This window comes from Centruroides sculpturatus, unplaced genomic scaffold (genome assembly GCF_000671375.1).
Source record: "Centruroides sculpturatus isolate CEXI.00-Female unplaced genomic scaffold, Cexi_2.0 scaffold111, whole genome shotgun sequence".
Classification (NCBI taxonomy): Eukaryota; Metazoa; Arthropoda; class Arachnida; order Scorpiones; family Buthidae; genus Centruroides; species Centruroides sculpturatus.
Window position 1 is genome coordinate 416,365 of NW_019384655.1, and position 22,300 is coordinate 438,664.

Sequence of the window (22,300 nt, forward strand, 5' to 3'; positions counted from 1 at the left end):
AAAAGTGGGAAATGAGAAAACAAAAGGAGGAAGAACCGCGAATTATTGTTAATATAAAAATATTCAATAAAACTAATCCATAAAAAAATTCTACTTTTAAAATCAACAATACAGGCTGGAATTACTCCACAAGCACACGTTTTGATAAGAGTTCCATTCCCAAATTGAGAACTTAGATTAACTGAATTGAAAGAAGTATAATTCAAATACAGTTAAAACTTTGGAAATATTTATCAATATAATTTGACTAGAGATGAAGCAGAAAGCGAAAAATTAAGCTTAGACGACACTCTGTGAGATTACTGTCGTTAAAGAGATGATCATTCTTAGTTATCGGTAGAATTGACTTTCAACCACAAAATTATGGCATTTCAAGGTTATGCACGGCATACAAAACGAGTAACGTCATGTGATATTATTAACCAATAGATATCACCTGCCTCAAAGTAAAGGTAAAATTTTACCGTAGCGATTCCTTCGTTTTAAAGGATATTAAAAATTGACTTTTTACATTGTAAAATGCCTGATTTGCGGGGAAAAGTTGCCTTGATAACAGGTAATCATTTTTAATTTTCAAAAACTTCATTACTTTTAATTTACTTTACAGTTTAATTATTTAACACTTAAGAAAAATGCCTTCCTGTATTTAGAAAATACTTCATTTCGGTATACTAAACCAGAATTGACAGATTAGTTCAAGGTTGCATTTATCAGTGTTTATTTAAACAGATATTCGTTTGAATGTTTCCTCGAAATTTTTTCACCTAGTTTAATAATAATTAATATAAATTGTCAGAGAATAATAAAAATGGAGCTAGGATCATAGTGGTAACATAATGGAAAACTGTCAATAAAATAATCGTTTATATCTGTGCCAGTCGCGATCTGTTGTTTAATGTCGAAATCAGTAAGATTTTCGTTTACTGACCTACATCTTTATTTTATTTGACGAAGGGCTGCAAGTGGGGCCATCGAAAGGGGCAGTGGAATATTTCCCTGGTCCACAGAAAACTTCCAGGCCCCATGGTCCTATAAATTAAGGATTTTTTTCTTAGTAAAAATAACACTAAGACTGCTTTTTATTAATAAACAAACATCCTATGTATTTTAACTATTAAAAAAAAGTCCCTATTCCGAGCCCATGCGATTATCTCGACGGCCTTGACAACAAGCAGTATTTAGTATTAAATAATTTCAACGAATAGCACAAGTCGCAGAAACGTCTTTTTTTTTTTATAATTAACGTCAAATTAGCGAGAGCGTATTTATTTAAAATTACTTCTCAAAATAAGTATAAACTTCAAGCATATTTCTAAGTTGACATTTACATTTAATTGTTTCGATCGTTTGTTATGACAACATCTATACGCCGGCCGGCGTACGTTGGCAATTTACGATTGTCGTCTCCCGTTGGTTACATTGTTCTTGGAAAAAGTTAAGTCACAACGAACGAAGTTGCAAAAAACTAATGGCGACTTTCATACAACTATCAGTTTTTTGCAACTTCGTTTTAGTCGGAAGTAGCAAGGTTACACCTTATTACAATCTTATTCGTTCCGAGAACAATGTACTGTACAGTACAGGAAACACAAACGTACGCCGATCGGTGTGGCGTATAGTCATGGTGTGCCATGTATCACAATAAACAATCCAGACAATTGAATATAAATGTTAACTTAGAAATATGATTGGAGTAAATTTATTTATACTTGTTTTGTTAAGAAAATTTTTGAAGTAATTTATCTCAATTAAATATTGCATATACTCGCTAATCTGGCCCCTCAATTATCCGGCTTATCCCCTATTATTATATGTCTGATTCTTATTCATGTTTTCTTAATTCACCCAGTTAACTTGTAACATTAATTTTAATGCAGTAATTGTAAGCTTAATTTTTTATCATTGCGCATATTTCACGATAACAATTATATATTGTAACATCATTACAATAACAAATACGTATTGTAACAATGCCACAATAACAATTTTTAGTATTTTAATTTAAAAATCACGCGACTTCCGGTTTAGACCGGAAGTTTGTACAAATGGGGCCGCTGGTCCCTAAGCTTTCCATATCCGGGCTCGATTTTCATCTATCTAACTCCGTTTTCGAGATTAATTGTTCAGAACAACACCATACCAGAAATTATTTGCGGTTGCTTTTTACTTCCGCGATAGTTTCCAATATTACTGAATTAAAGGAATTAAAACTTTTCACTTTACATGAAGTCAGCCAAATGTATATCGATCACTTATCATCAACACTAAACAGAAGAGTACGATGCAATTATGTTTGTGAAATCGATAAAGTAAAACTGAGTTTATTATAATATACTACACTCTTGTTAATTGGCCATTCTTTGCACAGACAGATGCCTGATTACTGAGAGTTAAAAGCAAATGAATTAGCATACGATTGTGCTTCCGTGCCGATTCTTTTTGGAGCTGTACTGTTTTTAAACTACAATTTTCAAATTGCATACCTAAAACCTCAAATCCCCACTGTCGTCCTCAAATGGTCCACCAGTGGCCAAGTGCATAAAACCATTGGTCTTGAGTTTCCGCCTCGCCAATGGGTTGGCAACATGTAGACTTGTTTTTCGGGTTTTCTTCACGTCAGTAACTACCTAAATAGTGGCCAGTTTCCAATCTCCAGGGAGGCATTTCTCCTCGGTAGATCACCCACGTGTGGCGTTGCTTTAATCGAATAAAACCAAAACTTTTCTTCGAGTATTCAGGGACCAGACCAGTGGGTAACGCAGCGAAGCGAATATTTCAAGCGGCATTTGAGAGGGACTTTTTCAGTACACTAACAAAAATTAATTATATTTATAGTACTGTATTGCGTTGTAAAAATATGAAATATCCCATTGTATCGAAAATAGATGTCATTTCCATGAAGTGCTCAATTAATTTTAGTTCAATAAGCGAAGGAATAACACTACCAAAGACTATCGTCATTTGTAATACAGTTCTATACAGCGATCGGTTGCTTTACATAGTCATACTTGTTTATCGTTAGCAGACAATAAGCATATATGACTATGTTCATTTACAGAATCCTACCAAAATCTTAAGACCTGACGCGCAGCCTGAGCCGGCTCGGTATTTGACTTAAAGTTAATTCGCTTCCAGCAAGGAGTATTTGACCGAAAGTGGATTTATACATAAAAATGGGGCTTAGGGGTCTTTGTTTACGAAACAAAATATGAAAAGAGCAGAGTAAAACACTCTAAAACTGATAAAAAGGTGACAAACCCAATATCCCAGTGATCATATTATTATCTAATTGAATTATAAGCTAACAAGCAGTTATCAGCGTTTCTTTAGGAGGACTTCTTTTGACAAGAATTTCAGACAGGCATTTTCTTTTATTAGTTGAAAATTACATTCATAGATATGCATCTCTGGAGGGACGTCTAATTCTCCTCTCTTCAGTCTTTTTATTTTTAGCAAACAAACATAAGGTATCCGGATATGCTAAAATACAATGTAAATTAAATAATTTTACTAAAAGACATATATGTTTGTTTGCTAAAAATAAAAAAGGCTGTAAAGAGGACAAATAGACGTCCATCCCAAAATGCATACCAATGCATACCTGCACCAAATACGTTTACGTTTGTCTTATTACATACAGTTCCTCGAATAAACTCAAATGCGGGATATTTTTTGTGACGTCGTCGTTTACCGCTACCAACGAAACCGGATAACACATTTGTGTAGCATCGATTGGTAAGGCAACCTGTATTGTCACGAATAATGCTGAACGGACTTGCTGAAGACTTTCGAAAAAATGGAGAAATGAAGTTTCTCCACTTTCTCAAAAGTCCGCGTCAATTTTTTTTTTCAAATCGAAACATTGGCCGCTGTTGTGGCATTTCGGTGTTAATTTATTGTAGATATTAATCCGCACAAATTATGACGTTATAGATTCAATGGATAACGTCCAAAATACGTTATCCATTGAATTATCTTGGTGGTGTTTTCATATTTTGAAATTTTAATAAAAATTCGAAGTAAAAATGATGCAAACTTGATAACGTTCATGGCTAATTTCCAAATTTGTTACGTAAAGTAACTCTCCAAGATCATTTCGTGGGATATCGCTAATCCCTCTAGCCCTTCTTTGACATCACCATACTTTCTCTCGCCAATTGGTGACGCCATGATGAACTTTTGCGAGGTACTGTATATACGTCATTAATGATTACCCAATCTATTTTGTCTCACACCTCATAAACACGTCATAATTATATCCAAACTACGGTATATCGCATGTAAGGTATACTCAGATCTGAAAATTAGTAAGGAAAGTGAGGTTTTTATAAAAATAGTAGTGAATACTGAGCAATCTGGAAAATAGTGAATCGCTACGAGCACTGTATACATCTTTTAAAAATTGCATTAAAGCAGTGATTTTCGACCGGAATACCGCGAAATGCATTGATGGAAGAAACAACGTAATACTTGCGTGATCTGACAAGGAGTGCCTCCAGGGAGAATTTTTATGGGAACTGATCCTATTTACTAAACAAAAAGATGATAAAAAGAGTCAATAATATACAATATTTGAATATTTTGATAGACTGACAGATGTAACTAAAACCCTTGCTAAATTTACAGGAAAATTCAAGAACTGATATCATAAAATGTCTAAATCACACATGAATTTAACCAAAAATTGAATGTGAAATTGCAATCTGTAATACCGTCCAAGATTAAAGTATAAATCGACTTCAAGTTCAGAAAAATTGTTTTATTATAGCCATATACAATTTTGATGTAACACAACAGTTTCCATGGAGCAGCCAGCAGAAAAATATAGACAATATAAAACCTGTACATATTAAAATAAGTGATTAATTGCTTCAAGTTTATCAAGATTCACACGAACACTGCTACCATAATGTATAAAAACTGCGGAAAAATAAATACAGTCATCGAAGAAATTATGACTACTTCGCATCTGCATTGGACATATCAAAAAGGCCATCAAGGAAAATCTTTTAGTCATATCTCCACAAAATACATTAAGACATCTTGGAATTGAATGCATTATACCAAATCGTAAATGGGTGGCACTTTCACTGCAGCGCAAATTGACTGTTAATTAAATATCTCATTGAAATACAACTCTGAAAATAAAAAAGCAATTTTGAAACCAAGTTAAAAATTGCGAAATGTAACCAAAATTGCGCTTCCAATTTAATGTTTCCTAATCTTTTTGTTTTGTTTCTTTTGTTTTTTGGGGACTTTAAAAGGCCAAGGCCATAGCATCTTAAATAAATATATAATTAAGCTTGGATTTTTATGTATGAAGAAAACCCGAAAAATTCTACGCGTTCAGCCATTGGTGAGGCGTAAACCCGTAACCAATTACCAGAGTTTAGTTGTTTTAAAAAATCAAGGAGCGCTGGCTGAGAGAGGAGTTTTGAAGAAAAATGTATCAAGTACAGTACTTCAAAATTTTCTAGTGACAAGGAGCTGAAAAGGCGGATACAAACGAAGATACAAATCTAGACACTACCGATGTTTAAAACATTGAAAGAAAACAGTTTAACCACTTACATTAATGACTAGTTTGAATTAAGTAATATTTGCTTTCCATTATTAAACTGTTTTTTTTTTTTGCATTTTCAATAAATCGTTTTTGGTGTTTCTATTTGCTATTTATATATAATTATTAAAAACTGTCAGGGTCCCAACACGTTTTACTGAGGTGAAAAGGGTTCTGTGATAAAAATAAGTTGCAAATCGCAGCCTTATTGAGCGCCGTAAGATGTTTATCACAATAAAAATGTAAAAAAACAAAAACAAATAAAAAACATTATATTTCAATATTTCTGAACAATTTGTTCAGTGAAATGTCTTCTCTATTATCTAATGTTTAACCATAATTTTTCTTATATGATTTGCTTGCATTTTTTCATAAATAAAATGTGAATGCTACTTTAGTGAAATTTGCACTCTCGGTATCTCGGAAAAGTCTCACATGGAACTGTAAAACTGGATTTTTTTACTTTCTTATAGTAATATCATGCTGCATAAACGTAGAGCTCGATGTGGCCGTTAAGTATAAAGCTGCCACAGGGCATAATATCATCACATCCAAAATGTGCTTGTTTGTGGTATTATCACTGTCAGTTTCATACATTTAAACAGTAACAAACTGTTTTCGATGGTCAAACTATAACAGAAACAATACCACGTTACTGCTGTTTTTTACGGAGCCTTTATATTTTGCATATTCTTGTGCTTCTAATGGAACATTCTTCTACATCCAGAGTATTTTAATTCCTCTCTACAAACATTCACATACATTTACTTCTGTTTTTTTTTTTTCACTCTACTGTTGACCGGACGATTATGCTTACTTTTTGAATCATAGAATATATAATTAAAATATGTCTTTAGTCATATTTAGGTGCATTTTCTCTTATCGAATAAGTCACACTAACTTATACAACAGGATGTGTGATGTAACCCACGGGTTCCCAACGTATGGGTCGCGACCCAGAAGGAGGTCGCGAAGGGCTTTCTGTGGGGTCGCCAACTTATACAGTAAACTAAAAAAAATATTCACTATAATGCAATTTTTATTTTTAATGGTGTCTTGAAGTTTGAATGATTTCATATATTTTTTTTAAAATTAAAATAAGTGTAATCTAGGTACGCTATTCTGTCACAGTTGGTTGAAACATGTGTTGAGAGTTTGAGATGAATAAATTAAATGTTGAGAATGACATGAGATTGGCGTTAACAAAAACTCACCCACGAATTTTGAAACTGGTTAATAACATGCAATTTCAACCATCGCATTAAATTATTAAACAATTTAAAATAAAATTATAGTAAAAAAAACTAATTTCGTTGTTTTTTTAATTACCTTATTAAAAATGCCTTTTTCAATTGTATCAGTGTCGCGGGACACTTGGCTTTTATAAAAAGGGGTCGCCACCCGAAAAAGGTTGGGAACCGTTGATGTAACCGAAACAATAACTGCTATAATTGCATATGCTAACAGACATGATGTCGATGTGTTTAGGTAATATTTAGCATCACTATTCGTTATCTTGGTAACTTATTTAGAAATAGATAAATCTTTATATTAAAAAATATCTATTGTTTTCAGGTGCTTCTTCAGGTATTGGAGTAGGAATTGCAGTTCATTTTGCAAGTTGCGGATGCTTCCTAGCTTTGAATGGGCGAAATGTTGACAGACTGAAAATCACGAAGGAGAAATGTATCAACTCTGGACAACTTTCTGAAAATAAAGTTTGGGAGTTTCATAAATAACATTATGATATAATATTTGTTCTTGTTGAAATAGAATTGATCTTTTCAGGTTTTGCTTGTGCCTGGAGATGTGTCTATTCCAGAAGATGCAGAAAAAATTGTAAAGGAAACTGTGAAGCACTTCGGAAAATTGGATATATTGGTTAGTTAAGAATTTTTCATTATTATCCAAAATAATATATAGTCCATTGAAACCTGTGTAAACCTGAATTGCATCGTACCGAATTCTTTTCCGTTTAGGCAAGTTTCCATTTTATTCAGGCATCGTTTTGGGACCATTCATGGTCGCATAGATAGACAGACCGTGTCATGGGTTGATGACATAATTGTAAAAGGTAGACCATCCTCAGCTGGAGATGATTTGAAAAAGTCTCAGAAAGTTGGATGGTTGAGATAAATTTTGAGTATTTTTTTGAAACGGGGACGTTGTCAACGTGGAAAGTTCATATGAAATATGAAAATCTATTATTGTTTAAATAAACGCCATATTAAATATTTAAAATAGGGATGATACTTAATATCCAAATTTATGTTAAATGTACAAAAAATGTTAATAAACAACTTACTTAAATATTATAATGTTTACAAAATGCCTTTATATATTGGCGTTTGTTGATAAAATTCACGCACTGACTCCTAAATAGCAAGAAAAAGAAAGGAACAAAAATAAAAGAAAAATAGCCGATTTCTTTCTCCTTTAGCAGACGATCTCTAACCTTTTAGCTCCTCTTGGAAAAAATAATTATCAAATAATAATTTTTTTCACACAGATGTCGAATTACAGACAGCAAAATAATAATAATATCAAATTGCAGCAGCAAAGTTTTACAAAATATTCTCACACTTTGCATTGACGTAACTAGATCGATTCCTCCGCCGTTCAGTGACCTGTATAACATACAGGTACGATGGTTCATCATTATCACGAATATACAGTGTATATTCTTGATAATTATGAACCATTCAAGTATTACGTCAGCAGAGGAAGAGGGAGATTCGTTTGTATCTGACAATTGCTGGCGATAGAGTCAGGATGTAGTAGGATTGCACTCGTCATTTAATTTTCTCCCAAGTTATCGGAAAATTGCCTGAAAATAATTTCAGTGTATTTATGAATGTTTTAAACTTCTGACGACATAATTACGGGAGAAGGTGCTTTGATTTCTAATGATTGCTATTCATCGGAGAGAGGGATCAAAAAGGGGAAAATTTGATCCCTTTCTCCTGCCTATGTAATATTTTGAACGGCCTCTTTAGTCAGGTTTTACTGTATTAACCTACCTAATGGTGGCCTAAGGCAGTAGGTTGAAAACATTTGTTAATAAAGAATTCTCTCAGCAAATGCTCGGGTATTGTAGTAACATTGTAATTTACTGTAATGTTTTAATTGTAAGTGGTGATACATTTAGAATAATTTCAGATAAATAATGCTGGCATTAATCGATTTGGCGAAGCGACAAAAGTAACTTTAAAAGAATTTGATGAAATAATGAGAGTTAATGTACGAGCAGTTTTTCATATGATACAATTATGCATTCCTCATCTTGAGCTTACAAAGGGTAAGAAAATGAGAATGTTTATTTTATTTCGATTGATTCACAGCAGAAATTAAACTGTTCAATAATTTTAAAAATTTTAACTGCAGGAAGTATTGTGAATGTGTCTAGTATTGCTGCAAAAAGAGGTGTAAGTATTACTTAATTTATTTCTAATAATTGTAATTCAAATGCAGTATTTATATTAGGAAATTGTTTTAATGTAATTATAAAATTAATAAATAATATTATTCGACTTTAAAGAATTATGAAACGCGGTACTTTCGATTCGATTAAGATTGAAACAATTTACTTTTTTTAGAGTATTTCAACTCTTTCATACAAAGGGCTTGTTTGTATCTTTTAACCTATATAATTATGTTTAAAAGCATTATAAAATATTATGCAGTTCACTCTCGCTTATTTCTATTATTGTACTGTATTATCTGATGATTAATTTTGTAATATTGAAATAATAAAAATATTAAATTGTGTATGAAAACAATAAACATATCAGCAATTATTACTAAAAGTACGTAAGTTTAGTTTAAAAAAAAAAAAAACATTAAAAGATGCTATCTGCATGAAATAACAGAAGGTGGGGCATATACTATATATGTTATAGTGAAAAAATATTAAATGATTCAGAAAATACTAATTCAGTTCAAATCGGATGCAACTAATTCAGCAGTAAATTGACTACGAAATATAATTTTCAAAATGTTTGTCTTCAGACATAGGTTTTCATAAAATTAGTCAATAACACAGTATGTAATAAATTGGTCAATAACAGTGTCTACGCTGCCGAAATTCCTTTTATCGCCTGAATTCTACGGTCCTGAAGAATTTATAGGTTCTCCATTTGAGATACAGACTTTCTTTTGTGTCCCCATATTGGAAAGTATAGGTGGTTTAAATCGGAGCTTATGTAGAAACTATTCCATATCGTCTCCAGCCTTTTCCAGCGCATCCAAAGCTATCAATTCGCCACCAAATACTGTATTTTCGCATGTATAACTGCATGCTCGTCATATATGAAAAGCTCATACAAGAAAAACTCTTGTTTTTGTAATTAGAAACATGTGTCTTGCATCGCTTAAAAGAGGGTATTTCAAGCAACGTGCCACTTATTTCTTGGTTATTGTCATAAACTCATGTTGATTAATAATTATATATTATGTAACGGTGAAGACGTGTCTCTTATTTTTCATACTAAATAACAGTCTCGAAGTGTCCACCTTTGTAGTTTTGTTTTGAAATTTTCGATCACTTTTTCGAGGTGTAACTTTTAATCTAAAAAAACTCACAATAGCTTCCTCTGGGTCATTGATAATTTTTAGACTGTTTCTATGCACTCCGTCTTTCACGTAACTCCACAAGAAGTAGTCATAAGGATTCAGATCTAGTGAATAGAGAGCCATTTGGAAACATTTTCATCAAATGGCCTCTTCTCTTATAGTTCAATGCTTTTGCTAAGACATTTATTGATAGCAGATTAAATGTAGACTAAAAATTAATAAGCATTTTTCTGGAACAACTTGAACTCCTAACAAAGGATCACCGAAAAACACTGAAAATGAGTTCCATATTGATCCTAGCGATATATGGTCGAGCGCCGTCCTGCATAAACCATGTTTTGTCCAAATTAATGAAAAATGATAATACTATACTTTGTTTTCGAAGATGTCGAAATGAAAGGCTATATGAATATTTGTCGAATTACTTCTTGGTGTTCATTGTGTCCACCCAGACGGTTGTTTTCTGAGGATGAAGAAATGTCTTTACAAATTACCAGGGATTTTTGATGGCCCAGAATCGATAATTGTGTCAATTCGTTATTCGTCCAGATGGAGGCGTGTTTCATCCGGAAACCACACAAATTGAGTGTCCATGACTTCATTGTCGATTGAATTGAGAATTGTGTTCACATGTCAGCGGTACCTGGAGGAATCTCATGGAACATTTCGATTCTTGTACGGATATGCTCTTACAATTTTCCTGCAAATTTCAGTGTGCGCTGCTCCGCAGTATTCCAATTTTATGGCTAATTTTACTGATAGAACTCCTCAGGAACTCCAAGACAGCCTTTGACTTTCCGGATGTTTGTTTGACATGATTTTACTGTTCTTTTTTCCTTACTCACTGAAGTTCGACGTCGAGAGTCATCAAAATAAAAAAAATTCATCTGAAACTATAATTGAATATTTTAAATTAGCGAGTTTTTTTAGGCACTTTGCGAAAAACAGTACCGATTTTTCTTCATCTACAGGAACATGCTCTTGTACTCGGATATGAGTGAGTGGAAATACGGTACTTGTTTGAGATTATGAAACACTTCTTGAGTGCCAACCAGTGGCGTAGCTACATATTCATCGCCTTGGAGTAAGTAGAATCGGTGTTGCCCATAGTTCTCCAGAAGAGGTCTCGCGAAACTTGTTTTGAACATTTAGTTTTAAAACATATATCTAATTATTTCGATTTAAAACCTTACTTAACTAGTTATGTAACGCTGTATCAGCGTGTAGTCGGAGCGAGGCTGCTCACATCTTCATTTTCTAGATTATTAGGGAAAAAAAGACAAAGAATCATTCGTTCTCAACAATATACTTGATTTCTGTTGTATCATTTAAAGGTACAAATTTAAGGTCAGAATAAGACATTAATTAATTGCTATGCAAACGTATCATGAAATTCTGTCTATTACTATGGACCTTGGACTTAGATTGGCTCGTAACGATCTTTATTGTAACTGTTTAAAAATACTGTCAGTTATTTTTTTCACTCGACTGAATGCAACATAGATAAGACCGAAAGCTATCTCCTTTTTACCTATATCTATTTTGATTTTTGGAAGAGTTAATCCCTGTGATTTAGGTATAGTCATCGAGTATGCTAAGGTAAGGGGAAACTGTCTACTAGATCGCGTCCTTTGAGATATACTAGGGATGCGACAAAAGAGGTATTTGACATTGACCGGTATCGGCACCCTGGGAATTTGGCAGTTCGCGTGTATACACGCTCTGCAACCGTCTTCGATTCCATCCATTAGCCACTCGTAAGGAGCTATTTGACTAAGTGCATTGTTTTAAGATTTAAAAAGTAAAGAATGTTTTATATTTTTATGTACAAAGCTATATTTAATTATAATTTTCTTTAAAAGTATATTCATACAATTGAAGAATATTTTGTACCAGGTATGTACCGGTACATCCACCACACATTTTATTTCACCGAGTAAGTTTTTATTAATTTTATTTTTAATTGTAGCTCTTATATCGTGGCTAGCGATTCGGAATGTAATTGTGATATTAAAAATGCATTTAGAGAACTCTACGGTTTTTACTGGCTTATCGAATAAACGATACGGATGGACCCTAGACCATTACTGACGGGCAATTGACTGATTGCCCCTGGATGTCGGCTTCTTACAGAAACACATCTTCCCTATCATCAAATGTCACGGCACGCCACTGCCTTGCACCCACAAGTTGACTCTCGGCATGATTCTGGCATTAACTGAGAGATTCAAATACTTGGAGAGACCAAAAGCTGAGTCATCTTTGGACGAAGGCAGGGCAATACCTGGAGTGTTTTTAGATTCTATATGAGCAACAGGGCACCCAGTTGACTGCAAGTAGTCTTCGTTGCTTTGTTTAACTTGCTCGTTTGTTGGATATAGCTCTACTGCCGTTTGGAACTGATCAAGTTCATCTCTGGATAAATAGGCTCGATAAATAGACGCTGCCACGTAGGACGTGCCACTTAGTCAGCTCATTTTGACCTCTAGTGCCAAGACTCCACTACCGTAAAAACGGGCGTAAAAACTTTCACTTTCACTTTTTGCTGATAGAGGAGTGTTATTGCTATTCGCTTATCACTCCAGAAGAAACAGTGAGGAAGAGTTGGTCTTATAGAAGACGACCAATCCGAGGAAGACAGGAGAGAGGTCACGAAGCAACCAAAGCTGGCCTTATAGGAGACGACCCCCGCGAGAAAGGGAGACAGAATGCCTTCCGGGAGGACTTGGAGGGAAAGCTGGCCCCTATTCAGGCGTCATTGGCAAGGAGGAAAACCCGGAAAAAACTCCCGCTGCCAGCCCGTCCGAGTGAGGCGCGAACCTCCGATCGAACTCCGGTGTTTAGGGTCTGGTCACCACTATCAAGCGGAGACGGAGTCCACTCGGCCGCCGGTGGGCTGGCGTAAAAACCTTTGCCGTAAAACCTTTTAACCACGTGACCTATTTGCGTTTGCGTCTGGACTGTGGTGGAGGTCCGGCTAGCGAAGTTTTTACAGCGACGGTACAGTACTATCGAAGTTATAAAGACAATGATTATATTCTACAAGTTTTTTTCTGTACTATAATTACAAATGTAGTAAAAATAATATCTTTACTTTCATATATTAACTTTTATTATCGTATTATTAATTAAGATGATATACAGCACTTATTAAGTTTAGCTTTTTTCATTATATACTCCTCTAAGTTGAAGGATTTTCCTTTAGCCGTCCGCATCGCGTGATTTTAGGCATCCTTTATTATAATCGGAATACTTCTTGTCGTAGACACACGAATACTTTCGGATGTTTTCGATAAATCTTTCCAGATTTATTCTAGAGTCAGGGCCGGATTAACTCACTTTGGGGCCCTAGACATTTTTTTCTTACGGGGCCCCTTCTCTCTCCCACAAGAAATACAGCATACAAAAAATATAAAACAATAAATAAAACAAAACTAAATAATGTGAAAAACTAAAACAAATCTTAAATTTTTATTAATAAAAAATATTTAATACACAACAATAAATTTTAGTTTTTCTAGAAAAGTTTGAACAGTTTGTTTATAAATTTAAAAAAATTGAAATTTATTTTATTAAATGTCTAACAAAAGTTGTTATACAATAACAATATTACCTTAAAATATTAATTGTTTAATTTAATCTTTTTGGATAATATTTAAATAATATAATATTTTACCCATGAAAGGTAAATTGAATAATGATAAAGATAATTTAAATAAAAGCCAAGATAGTTTTAAAAAAAGTAAGTACAATATATCTGCGCAGATAAGACAACCTTCAGATAAGACGAGATATAAATTTTCGTCGAAGTTTTATAGTTTTAGCATATATCTGTCCTATAAGACGACCCCGAAACTATCAACGGCCTATGAATTTAGTTTAGATCAGCGATCATCAGCTGGATAATAACACTGTATAGCGTATACGGAATTATGTCCTATTCGTAATTTTTTGAAAGAACTTCAAATTTTATTTTCTTGCATCTGGCAGCAGGACATGCAATTGTTGCAAACATTTATTCTGATTCGGGCATTCGGGTAATGACCTTGACTATTCACAAAAACGTCGTATGGGCTATTCTATTTTGTGGACATACCCTACTTCCTAGTGGTAAATAATTACGGTTTTCTGTTTTTTTTTTTATAATGATTTTAATTGATATAAATTTCAATCTAATTTTTTTGTATGTGTCCTATAAGACGACTCCGGATTTTGGGGGTCTTTTTTTATGATATAACTATCGTCTTATCTGCGCAGATATACGGTATATAAATATGGATAAACTTTATTTAAAAATTCTGTTTTCTAGTCTTTAATTCATTAAAATTATCAATTATTTCATAATAATTAATATTATCCAAATCATTTTGTTCGATGTATAAAACAGCTAAAGAATTTAATTTTGATTCACTCAGTGAGTTTCGTAAATAATTTTTTACACATTTTAATACTGAGAATGAATTAAATTACTTTCAATAAGAAGAAACATAAGAACACATTTTCTTTAGATTTTAGAATTCACAATAACCATATAAAAAGCAATATATTTTTGTTTATTTGGCTATTATATACAGTTGTCCAACAGAAAAGTAAACTATCTTATTTATAAATCTTTTCAAAATAGACAGTTTGACAAGGCCTTAGACATTTGTCTCATTTGTCTATGCGATGATCCGGCCCTGTCTAGAGTAGCCACGAGGGAACGTACACAAAAGCTCGTTTTCCGCCATTTTCGCACCTCGTCACAATGACCTAGATTTAACTGACTTCTGATTGGTGGATGGTACCGTTTTATGGCCGTATTCGCATCCAAAGTTGAACACTGTTCAACTCGCTTTTACGCTGGTTTTACGACCTGCTCAAGCGTAAAATATCAGGGTCACGTGATTAAAAGCTTTTACGGCGAAGGGTTTTTACGCCTGTTTTTACGCTAGTCGAGTCTTGGCCTAATACTGAAAAAAAAACGCGACCTTCGTTTTGACCCCTATCTTCAGTTCTACAAAAATTGATCATTTTTGAGAGTTGAAATTTTAATCAGTTCATCCTTGAGAGATGATGAGTCGTCCTAGAAAATTTCATGAAGATCGGACAACTCATTCTAGAGTTATAATGTTGACAAGGGATGTATGAAGTCAAGTGTTAGTCGTCGCTCAGCTTCGCCTCGCTCCGACAATAACAATTTATTTGAGATTTACAGCATTTCAACAATAAGATATTCAATTTAATAAATGCAAATATAATACAGTAGAACCTCGAAAACTCGGCCCTCGATAACCCGGCACTCCGGATAACTCGCGCACACCCTGGCAGGGCAAAAGAATCCTTAGATAATTAATTTTCATCATAGATAGCTTTATAAAAGTATTAAACCTTTCATAAAGCATTTTTCTGAGGTCTTTCTTATCAGGTAAATTATTATACACAGTGTATTCATTAATTTTTATTTTCATGTAGTAAAGGCTCTATGCCTTCATAAAGTACGTAGTTTTCCTTTGTTTAAGGGTATTTATTCTCTGTTATATTCTCAAGTAAACAATACATACAAGTACAGTACAGTATTTTCTGAGGAAACACGCATACTTATCCTTTTTTAACCCCATTCCCGATAACCCGGCATTTTCGCAAACTCGGCCACCCTTCGGTCCACATTAGGCCGAGTTTTCGAGGTTCTACTGTAGTAAAAAATATATATAATTCTTTAAGTACAGAGTACCTAATAATATTTACTACATATTATATAAACTGTATTAACAAATTGTATGCAAGTTTAGTTTCAGAACAAATACATAACAATACTGTACATTAAAAAAATTCAAAATTGTTGTTTTCTCGCTTGCAAATCGGTCAATCATTTTCTCCAGATCGAGTTGACAAGCTGTTGTTTTCTCAATTGATAAGCTGTTGTTTTCTCAAGTAGCCGAAGAACTAAGACGGTTTTGTGACATGCTGCTTCTTAAATAAGTTTTGATGTTTTGATTAATTTTATTTTGAAAAACTTTCTAACTTTGCTCCCTCGTGATTTGTGCGCATGGAGCAGTTTGCTCCAACTGCTCCGCGGTAGTCACTGGTGCCAACTATCCCTCTATCATCCCAACACAACTTGTTTCTAACAAACTTGAAAAATTATAGTATTTTTCTCCAGGACATATGTACGAGTCACTCTGTAATTACATATTGATTTTTATTATTGGGCTGCAATTTGAAAAAATTGTAGACCTAAAAATTCCTACTGTTTCTTCTTAATCTCGAGAACGGAGTTAGATAGACGAAAGACGAGACCAGATATGAGAAGCTTAGGGACAGAAGGTCCCGATTAACTACATATGAATTTCCGTTGAAAACCGAAAGTCACGTTATTTCAATTCAAAAATTTCCATTGAAAGCAGTTAATAAATGACCGGCACGACTCTATTGTTAAAAGAAAAGTGTGATGTACAGGGGCAAGACACTACAGTACTAATTTGATGTGGGGAGCATATATTTTAAATTAAATAAATTAAAAATATGATTAAAAATTACAGCCCAGCATTGTGACGAAGTCACAATAAATAAGTGCTCGTTACTATTTCATTTCAATTGACTTTCTTGTAATTTAGTTTCCGAATTTATCTGTGTATTGTGCAAGTAAAGCGGCTGTAGACCAATTAACCAAAAGTATTGCTGCTGGTAAGATATTATTTTGTAACTATCGTCATTTCAATCAAAAGTACAGATTTATTGATTAAGACTTTTTATCTCGTAATTTCAGAAGTTGCTTCAAAGAAAATCCGAATCAACAGCATTAAGTAAGTCATATTTAAATAAAACTAACTTTTAATTAAATGGTTTATTAATGGGCCTGCTAATTGGTTTTGTATTGTATTATAACCTTACACCCTCGTCCATAGAACGCTGTCCTATGGTGGAGAGTTTAAGGTTTAAGTAATAAACAAGTTTTAAAAATTCAGCAACGAGTTACTTAACTTTCTAAACAAAACTTCGTGTATGGCGCAATCTGTTGTGATATTTTATTAAAAATGACTTTTTATATTTTTTATTATTATAAAATTTCACACACTTACGTTTATAATTTGTGGAATACTCGATCCCAGGGAGGAGCAAATATCTCGTTTTCCTCTCTCTGCGAATGTCCATGATACGGATAATCATTCATTTATGGTAAATACCAATAGGAAAATGGTTTCTAATCCACAGTTTTGTTATAACTTATTTTATGAAGACAGTTTTCTGTACTTCGTTTCTAATACCCAATAGGGACTAGTTTTCCAGGGGTACTTCTCCTTGGCAAATAGCCTATATGCATTTGCCTTATCCCATTGATGTAATCTAATCATAATATCAACTATTAACAATTTTTAATTACTATTTATTAAATAAATTATATTTAAATCAATTGAATGATTATTATTATTAAATAAATAATAAATATAACAATACATTTACAGCCCAGGTTTTGTAGAAACTAACTTACTTAAAAATGCGGGAGTGCCTGACGAAGAATCCCAAAAGGTAAATAAGATAATCGAAGATAAGAATTTTTCCTTATATAATTTCTGTTTCTAGTAAAATAATTTCCAGTATAATGTGTATAAAACCATTTAAATGGCGTTAAAACTTCTTAAATACTGTATATTGCATTGTTATTAGTATTAATTAATTTATTTTTCTGATTGATTTAAGACAGAAAACAATGATGAGTATCTTACGAGTAATCATCACTCATGCCAAATCATGTTACACAGACATTCAATCTAATCGGTGTATCATCGGTTCAATTGGTTGAGACGCAATCAATTTGATATGCAATCGACTTTACAAATGATCTGATTTTTTACATTTTTGACTTTCCTCTCCATGTGCACTAAGGGCAACTTAGTGCACATGGAGAGGAAAGCCGTTGTGGGTTCGACCAGGCCCACAGTAGAGTGGCAAGATAGTGAGGAAAAGCAATTTCATTATCAATTATGTTAGGAATTGCAACGGGTGATTAATGATCTCTCGTGCCCTTACGCGAGTATGATTCTACTCTCTCATTCGAGACGTCAAGAATGCTTATTGTGGCCGTGGCCAATCCATGATGAGTTTGTACCAAAGATCTCTAAGTGGCCACACGACAGAGAGAATAAAACGAAAACAATGAATAATTTTTTATGCATTATTTTATTTCAGATCAGTAAACTTTATTTTACAGGGTGGGGCAGAAAGGACGGACGTTTTTGAAATGGCTAGAACTCACCACCAGTTAGAGTGGCAGATTTGTGGCTGGTAGTGTGAAAGTATTGAGGTCTTAGCATTGTCTTTTCAGTTGAAGGCATGGAGCCGTGGACGATAGAACACCGTGTGTTTGCGTGCGACTGAGGAAACAATCGTACGCAAAGGGGATTGTTCAGTCATACATATCTGATGGGAATACGTTTCCGCATCCTTGCGTTTGATGGAAACGTATTCCCATCAGACGTGTGTGGTTTCAACAGGATGGGGCGACGGCCCACACAGCTAGAACATCAATTGACGTTATTCGTCATGTCTTCCTTGGTCGCCTCATTTCCAGGTTCGGTGACATTCATTAGCAAAGTTGCGGCCGAAGTTCTTAACGCGAAAACGTGTACATAGGACGTTCAGCGTCGCTTTCTTGTAAGCCTAGGAGTTTGAGAATGGTGTTTGGAACGTCAGTGGAATCATGCTCGACGTTTCAAACGCCATTGTCAAACTTCTAGGCTTACAAGATGACGGCGCTGAACGTCCGACGTACACGTTTTCGCGTTAAGAACTTCGGCAGCAACCTCGCTATTGGCGTTCGCCCGACCTATCCATATGCAATTATTTCTTGTAGGGACACCTCAAGGTTCGTGTATATGAGCATAAGCCCGTTCTTTGCAAGAACTGAAGGAAGCTATTCGCGTGGAAGTCTCCAAAATCGCCTCCAGAAAGGCATCACTGATAACAGGCATCACATAGGAGATGTTGTTTTCTACACGTGACAGTGGCGGCCTTAGAGGGTGGCGAGCAGGGCAATCGCCCGGGGCCTCGCTCTTGGAGGGGCCTCGCGCAACAACCAAGTAGAAAAAAGTTGATATTTAAAACTTTTTATTTTATCCTTGGCTATTAGTTATAACAATAAAATAAATTTAATTTATAGTACAGTATATATTAATATTAATAAGTGCCTACTATTTCAATTCACATACTTTGCACAAAGGACAAGGGCCTCGCAAAGATCTGCCGCCCAGAGCCTCGCAATGGATAAGGCCGCCGCTGACACGTGATTCTGTAAAATGCTATTTCAATACGAACTCACATCTTCCAACAAATATCTTTTGTAGTAAGGCTGTGGAGTCGTGTAAAAATCTACCGACTCCGACCAGGGGCGGACTTATTATCAAAATATACCGGAAATTCTGACGTCATCGCTTGACCTCAGAATAAAAAATTTAATAAATAGAGTTGTAATAAAGATAGAACGTAGAAACTTTTTATTCCAAAGCTACAAGACTCTTTTAAGTAATGACACAGTCAATATATAAAGATATATTCAATAATTTTTACTTTCCCGGCTGTTATATATAACAGAGGGAAAGTGGCGATCGGTCAAAAAATGACCCCTTCCAAATTTTTACATTTTTGGACTCAGGACATCTTGAAATGTCGAGTTATGCAAAAGATTCGGTGTTTTTCCTGTATGTATGGATGTTGGACTGTGTGGGGGGACGATTTTGTTCACCCTGTTTGAAGCCTAATAACTTCTGTGGTTTTTAAATTGGAGTCGGATGGTTTAACACAGGATTTATTAAGCTTCAAAGTGGTTGATCTAAATCGTGCCCCCATACACATTCTAACATCTTAGGCGAGAACATCCTAACGGCTTTTACTATACTATTATAAAATGACAAAATGCTTAATTTTGAGGGTAGAGACGAGTTTTATTTTAAAAAAATTGCGAACGCTAATAACGAGTAAAATATTCAATAAGTTCGACCGCACTGGAGATATGACATATGGCCCCTTCTGTCTGCACCCGGTCGACCTTTAATTAAGAACCAAGATTTAATACCATTAATGTCACTTTATACACAAGCTACAGTGCTAAATTTCATTCCATTCTGAGATATTGTTTTCCATTCTGAGATATTGTTTAATATCTCAGAACAAAGAATAAAGAAATTAAACAAATTAGACACTAATACACGCGCGCGATGTTTCTCCTTTAATTGACATTCTTTTGGGGTTCGGGCGGTCTCCCAACGTGTAGATTTTCAGAAAACTTGGAGGGTCAAATTTGACACAATTTCGATACTTTTCCGTTTTATATACATAACAAGTTGGGAAGTAAAAAGGAGTCGGAGTACGTGGATTTTTTGACGACTCCGAATCCGACGAAAACACCAAAACTCCACGACTCCAACTCCACAGCCCTGGTAGTAACAGATGATGTGATTTTTTAAAAAACGTCTGTCCTTCTGCCCCACCCTGTATAATCCACACGTTAATTTTATAATTTTATTCATTAACATAATTCTCATTGCTCTAATAAGAATTGTTACTAGTGTAAAATAGTTGCACTAAATTTATTTTTATAGTATGCTAAAAGTAGCAACAGTACTCATCCTCTTGGCAGAAATGGCACTGTGGACGATATGGCAAAAGCTATTGCGTTCTTGGCTTCTGAAGATTCATCATTCATAACTGGAACAACATTACCTGTGGATGGAGGAAGAATTGTACTCTGCCCTCGATAATTATCTTGGGCACACACACACACGTTAAGAAAACAAACAAAAGAAATTTTGTTTTTCCTGTTACGAAATATTTTGAATTTGAAAATTAAACTCGTGAAATGAAATTTTGTGTCAAAACAATTTGGATTTAATTTTGTTAATGTAGTGTTACAAAAGATGATATAAATAAACAAGAAATTGTGCAATTTATTATTTTTATTAGTTGATTTTTTAAAGCGAACTGTATTTTACTGTAGATATACTCCAAAATTTTTTCCAACCTTTGTCCAAGTATTACTGAAAACGATAGACCTGTAAATTACAGATATCCCTTAGTAATGCAGTTAATTTAATCTACTTATATCAAAATACGGTATCTACATTGAGTAAAGACAGTAAAGTCGCATAAATTAAATCTTCTGCCGCGTATATTGCTGCGATTAATTTTGCGTTTTAATCAAATACCGCATTAAGAAAACGATACCTGTATTTCTAAAATATATCTCAAGTTTAAACTTACAATTAATTAACGAGTCTAAATACAGTCTTTCATGATAACTCAATATATTATACAGGTTAACAGTTTGGAAACAAGATTGCCAGAAAATTGGTTGACCATAAGTTTTATGGCAATATCGTTTTCGACGTCTCGCCATATGAACCGAGGTCACGCAATAATATTTGAACACTCCAATTACAGTAGTTATCTTCAAGCCTAGGAATTTTTTGCAGTCGACCATGTCTACGAGAATAATTGTTGTTTCAATGAGGATGTTGTAGAATTAATGCATGTCTTTGTAAAGGAGAATGGTCTTCTTTAATTTTGTGATTTGCCATGCGATACGGTTGCATGACCACTTCCGATGCAGGTTAAGTCGCCCTTTTAATAACCTAACCTAACTTATCCATGTTCTAACATCACTATTGATATTAATAGTCTACTACTATGCTATTTAAAATACTGTTGCTAAAACTCATGGATGCTACTTTTGAATTAAAACGATACTTTGATATAAAGATCAGATAAATAACAATACTTTTCTACGGCTAAGCTACTGGGAGGAAGATTTTGGATCAAATATGGGGGATGCATTCGTCTGTATATTTATATCCCTTTAACGCTAACGTAATCCAGCTGTTTGCCCGGACATTGAATTAAGTATCAAGACATTGTCAGGCATGAGATTCTCCACGCATACACGGATATTTGTGATGAGTGTCATCTACATATTCAGTGCCCTGGATCAAGTAGAATCGATACATCCTTTAAAATGCTAAATTTATAATGTATATTTTCTCAAGCCAAAATTATGATAAGTCAAATGCATACCAGGGCTGTGGAGTCGTGTAAAAATCTACCGACTCCAACCATGGTCAGACTTGTTACCAAAATACGCCAGGAAATTTTGATGTAATCACGTGACCTCAGACTAAATGATTCAATAAATAGAGT

At 34.1% G+C, this 22,300-nt stretch overlaps 1 protein-coding gene across 3 annotated transcripts; it reads left to right on the forward strand.

The window, feature by feature from the left end:
- Positions 1–416: 416 nt before the first annotated feature.
- LOC111626403 (3-oxoacyl-[acyl-carrier-protein] reductase FabG-like) lies at positions 417–20,993 on the forward strand. 3 transcript variants are annotated; one of them, XM_023369766.1, is made up of 10 exons: positions 6,129–6,482; positions 6,987–7,048; positions 7,136–7,278; positions 7,349–7,441; positions 8,720–8,858; positions 8,945–8,985; positions 16,729–16,798; positions 16,881–16,917; positions 17,578–17,641; positions 20,710–20,993. In XM_023369766.1, the coding sequence occupies exons 2-10, from the start codon at positions 7,018–7,020 to the stop codon at positions 20,866–20,868; spliced, it is 777 nt and encodes a 258-aa protein (XP_023225534.1). In that variant the 5' UTR covers positions 6,129–6,482; positions 6,987–7,017; the 3' UTR covers positions 20,869–20,993. The 3 variants fall into 3 exon arrangements, with proteins under 3 accessions (XP_023225532.1, XP_023225534.1, XP_023225535.1); XM_023369764.1 differs by lacking the exons at positions 6,129–6,482; positions 6,987–7,048 and adding an exon at positions 417–556; XM_023369767.1 differs by lacking the exon at positions 6,129–6,482 and having other exon boundaries at positions 6,933–7,048.
- The last annotated feature ends 1,307 nt before the right edge of the window (positions 20,994–22,300 follow it).

What these genes read in the sequence shown, in the direction of transcription:
- LOC111626403 (XM_023369764.1), top strand. Translation starts at nt 520, where the DNA reads ATGCCTGATTTGCGGGGAAAAGTTGCCTTGATAACAG. An exon ending in TCATCTTGAGCTTACAAAGG is followed by an intron (nt 8,859 to 8,944) that starts GTAAGAAAATGA and finishes TTTTAACTGCAG; the next exon opens with GAAGTATTGTGAATGTGTCT. An exon ending in GTATTGCTGCAAAAAGAGGT is followed by an intron (nt 8,986 to 16,728) that starts GTAAGTATTACT and finishes CTTGTAATTTAG; the next exon opens with TTTCCGAATTTATCTGTGTA.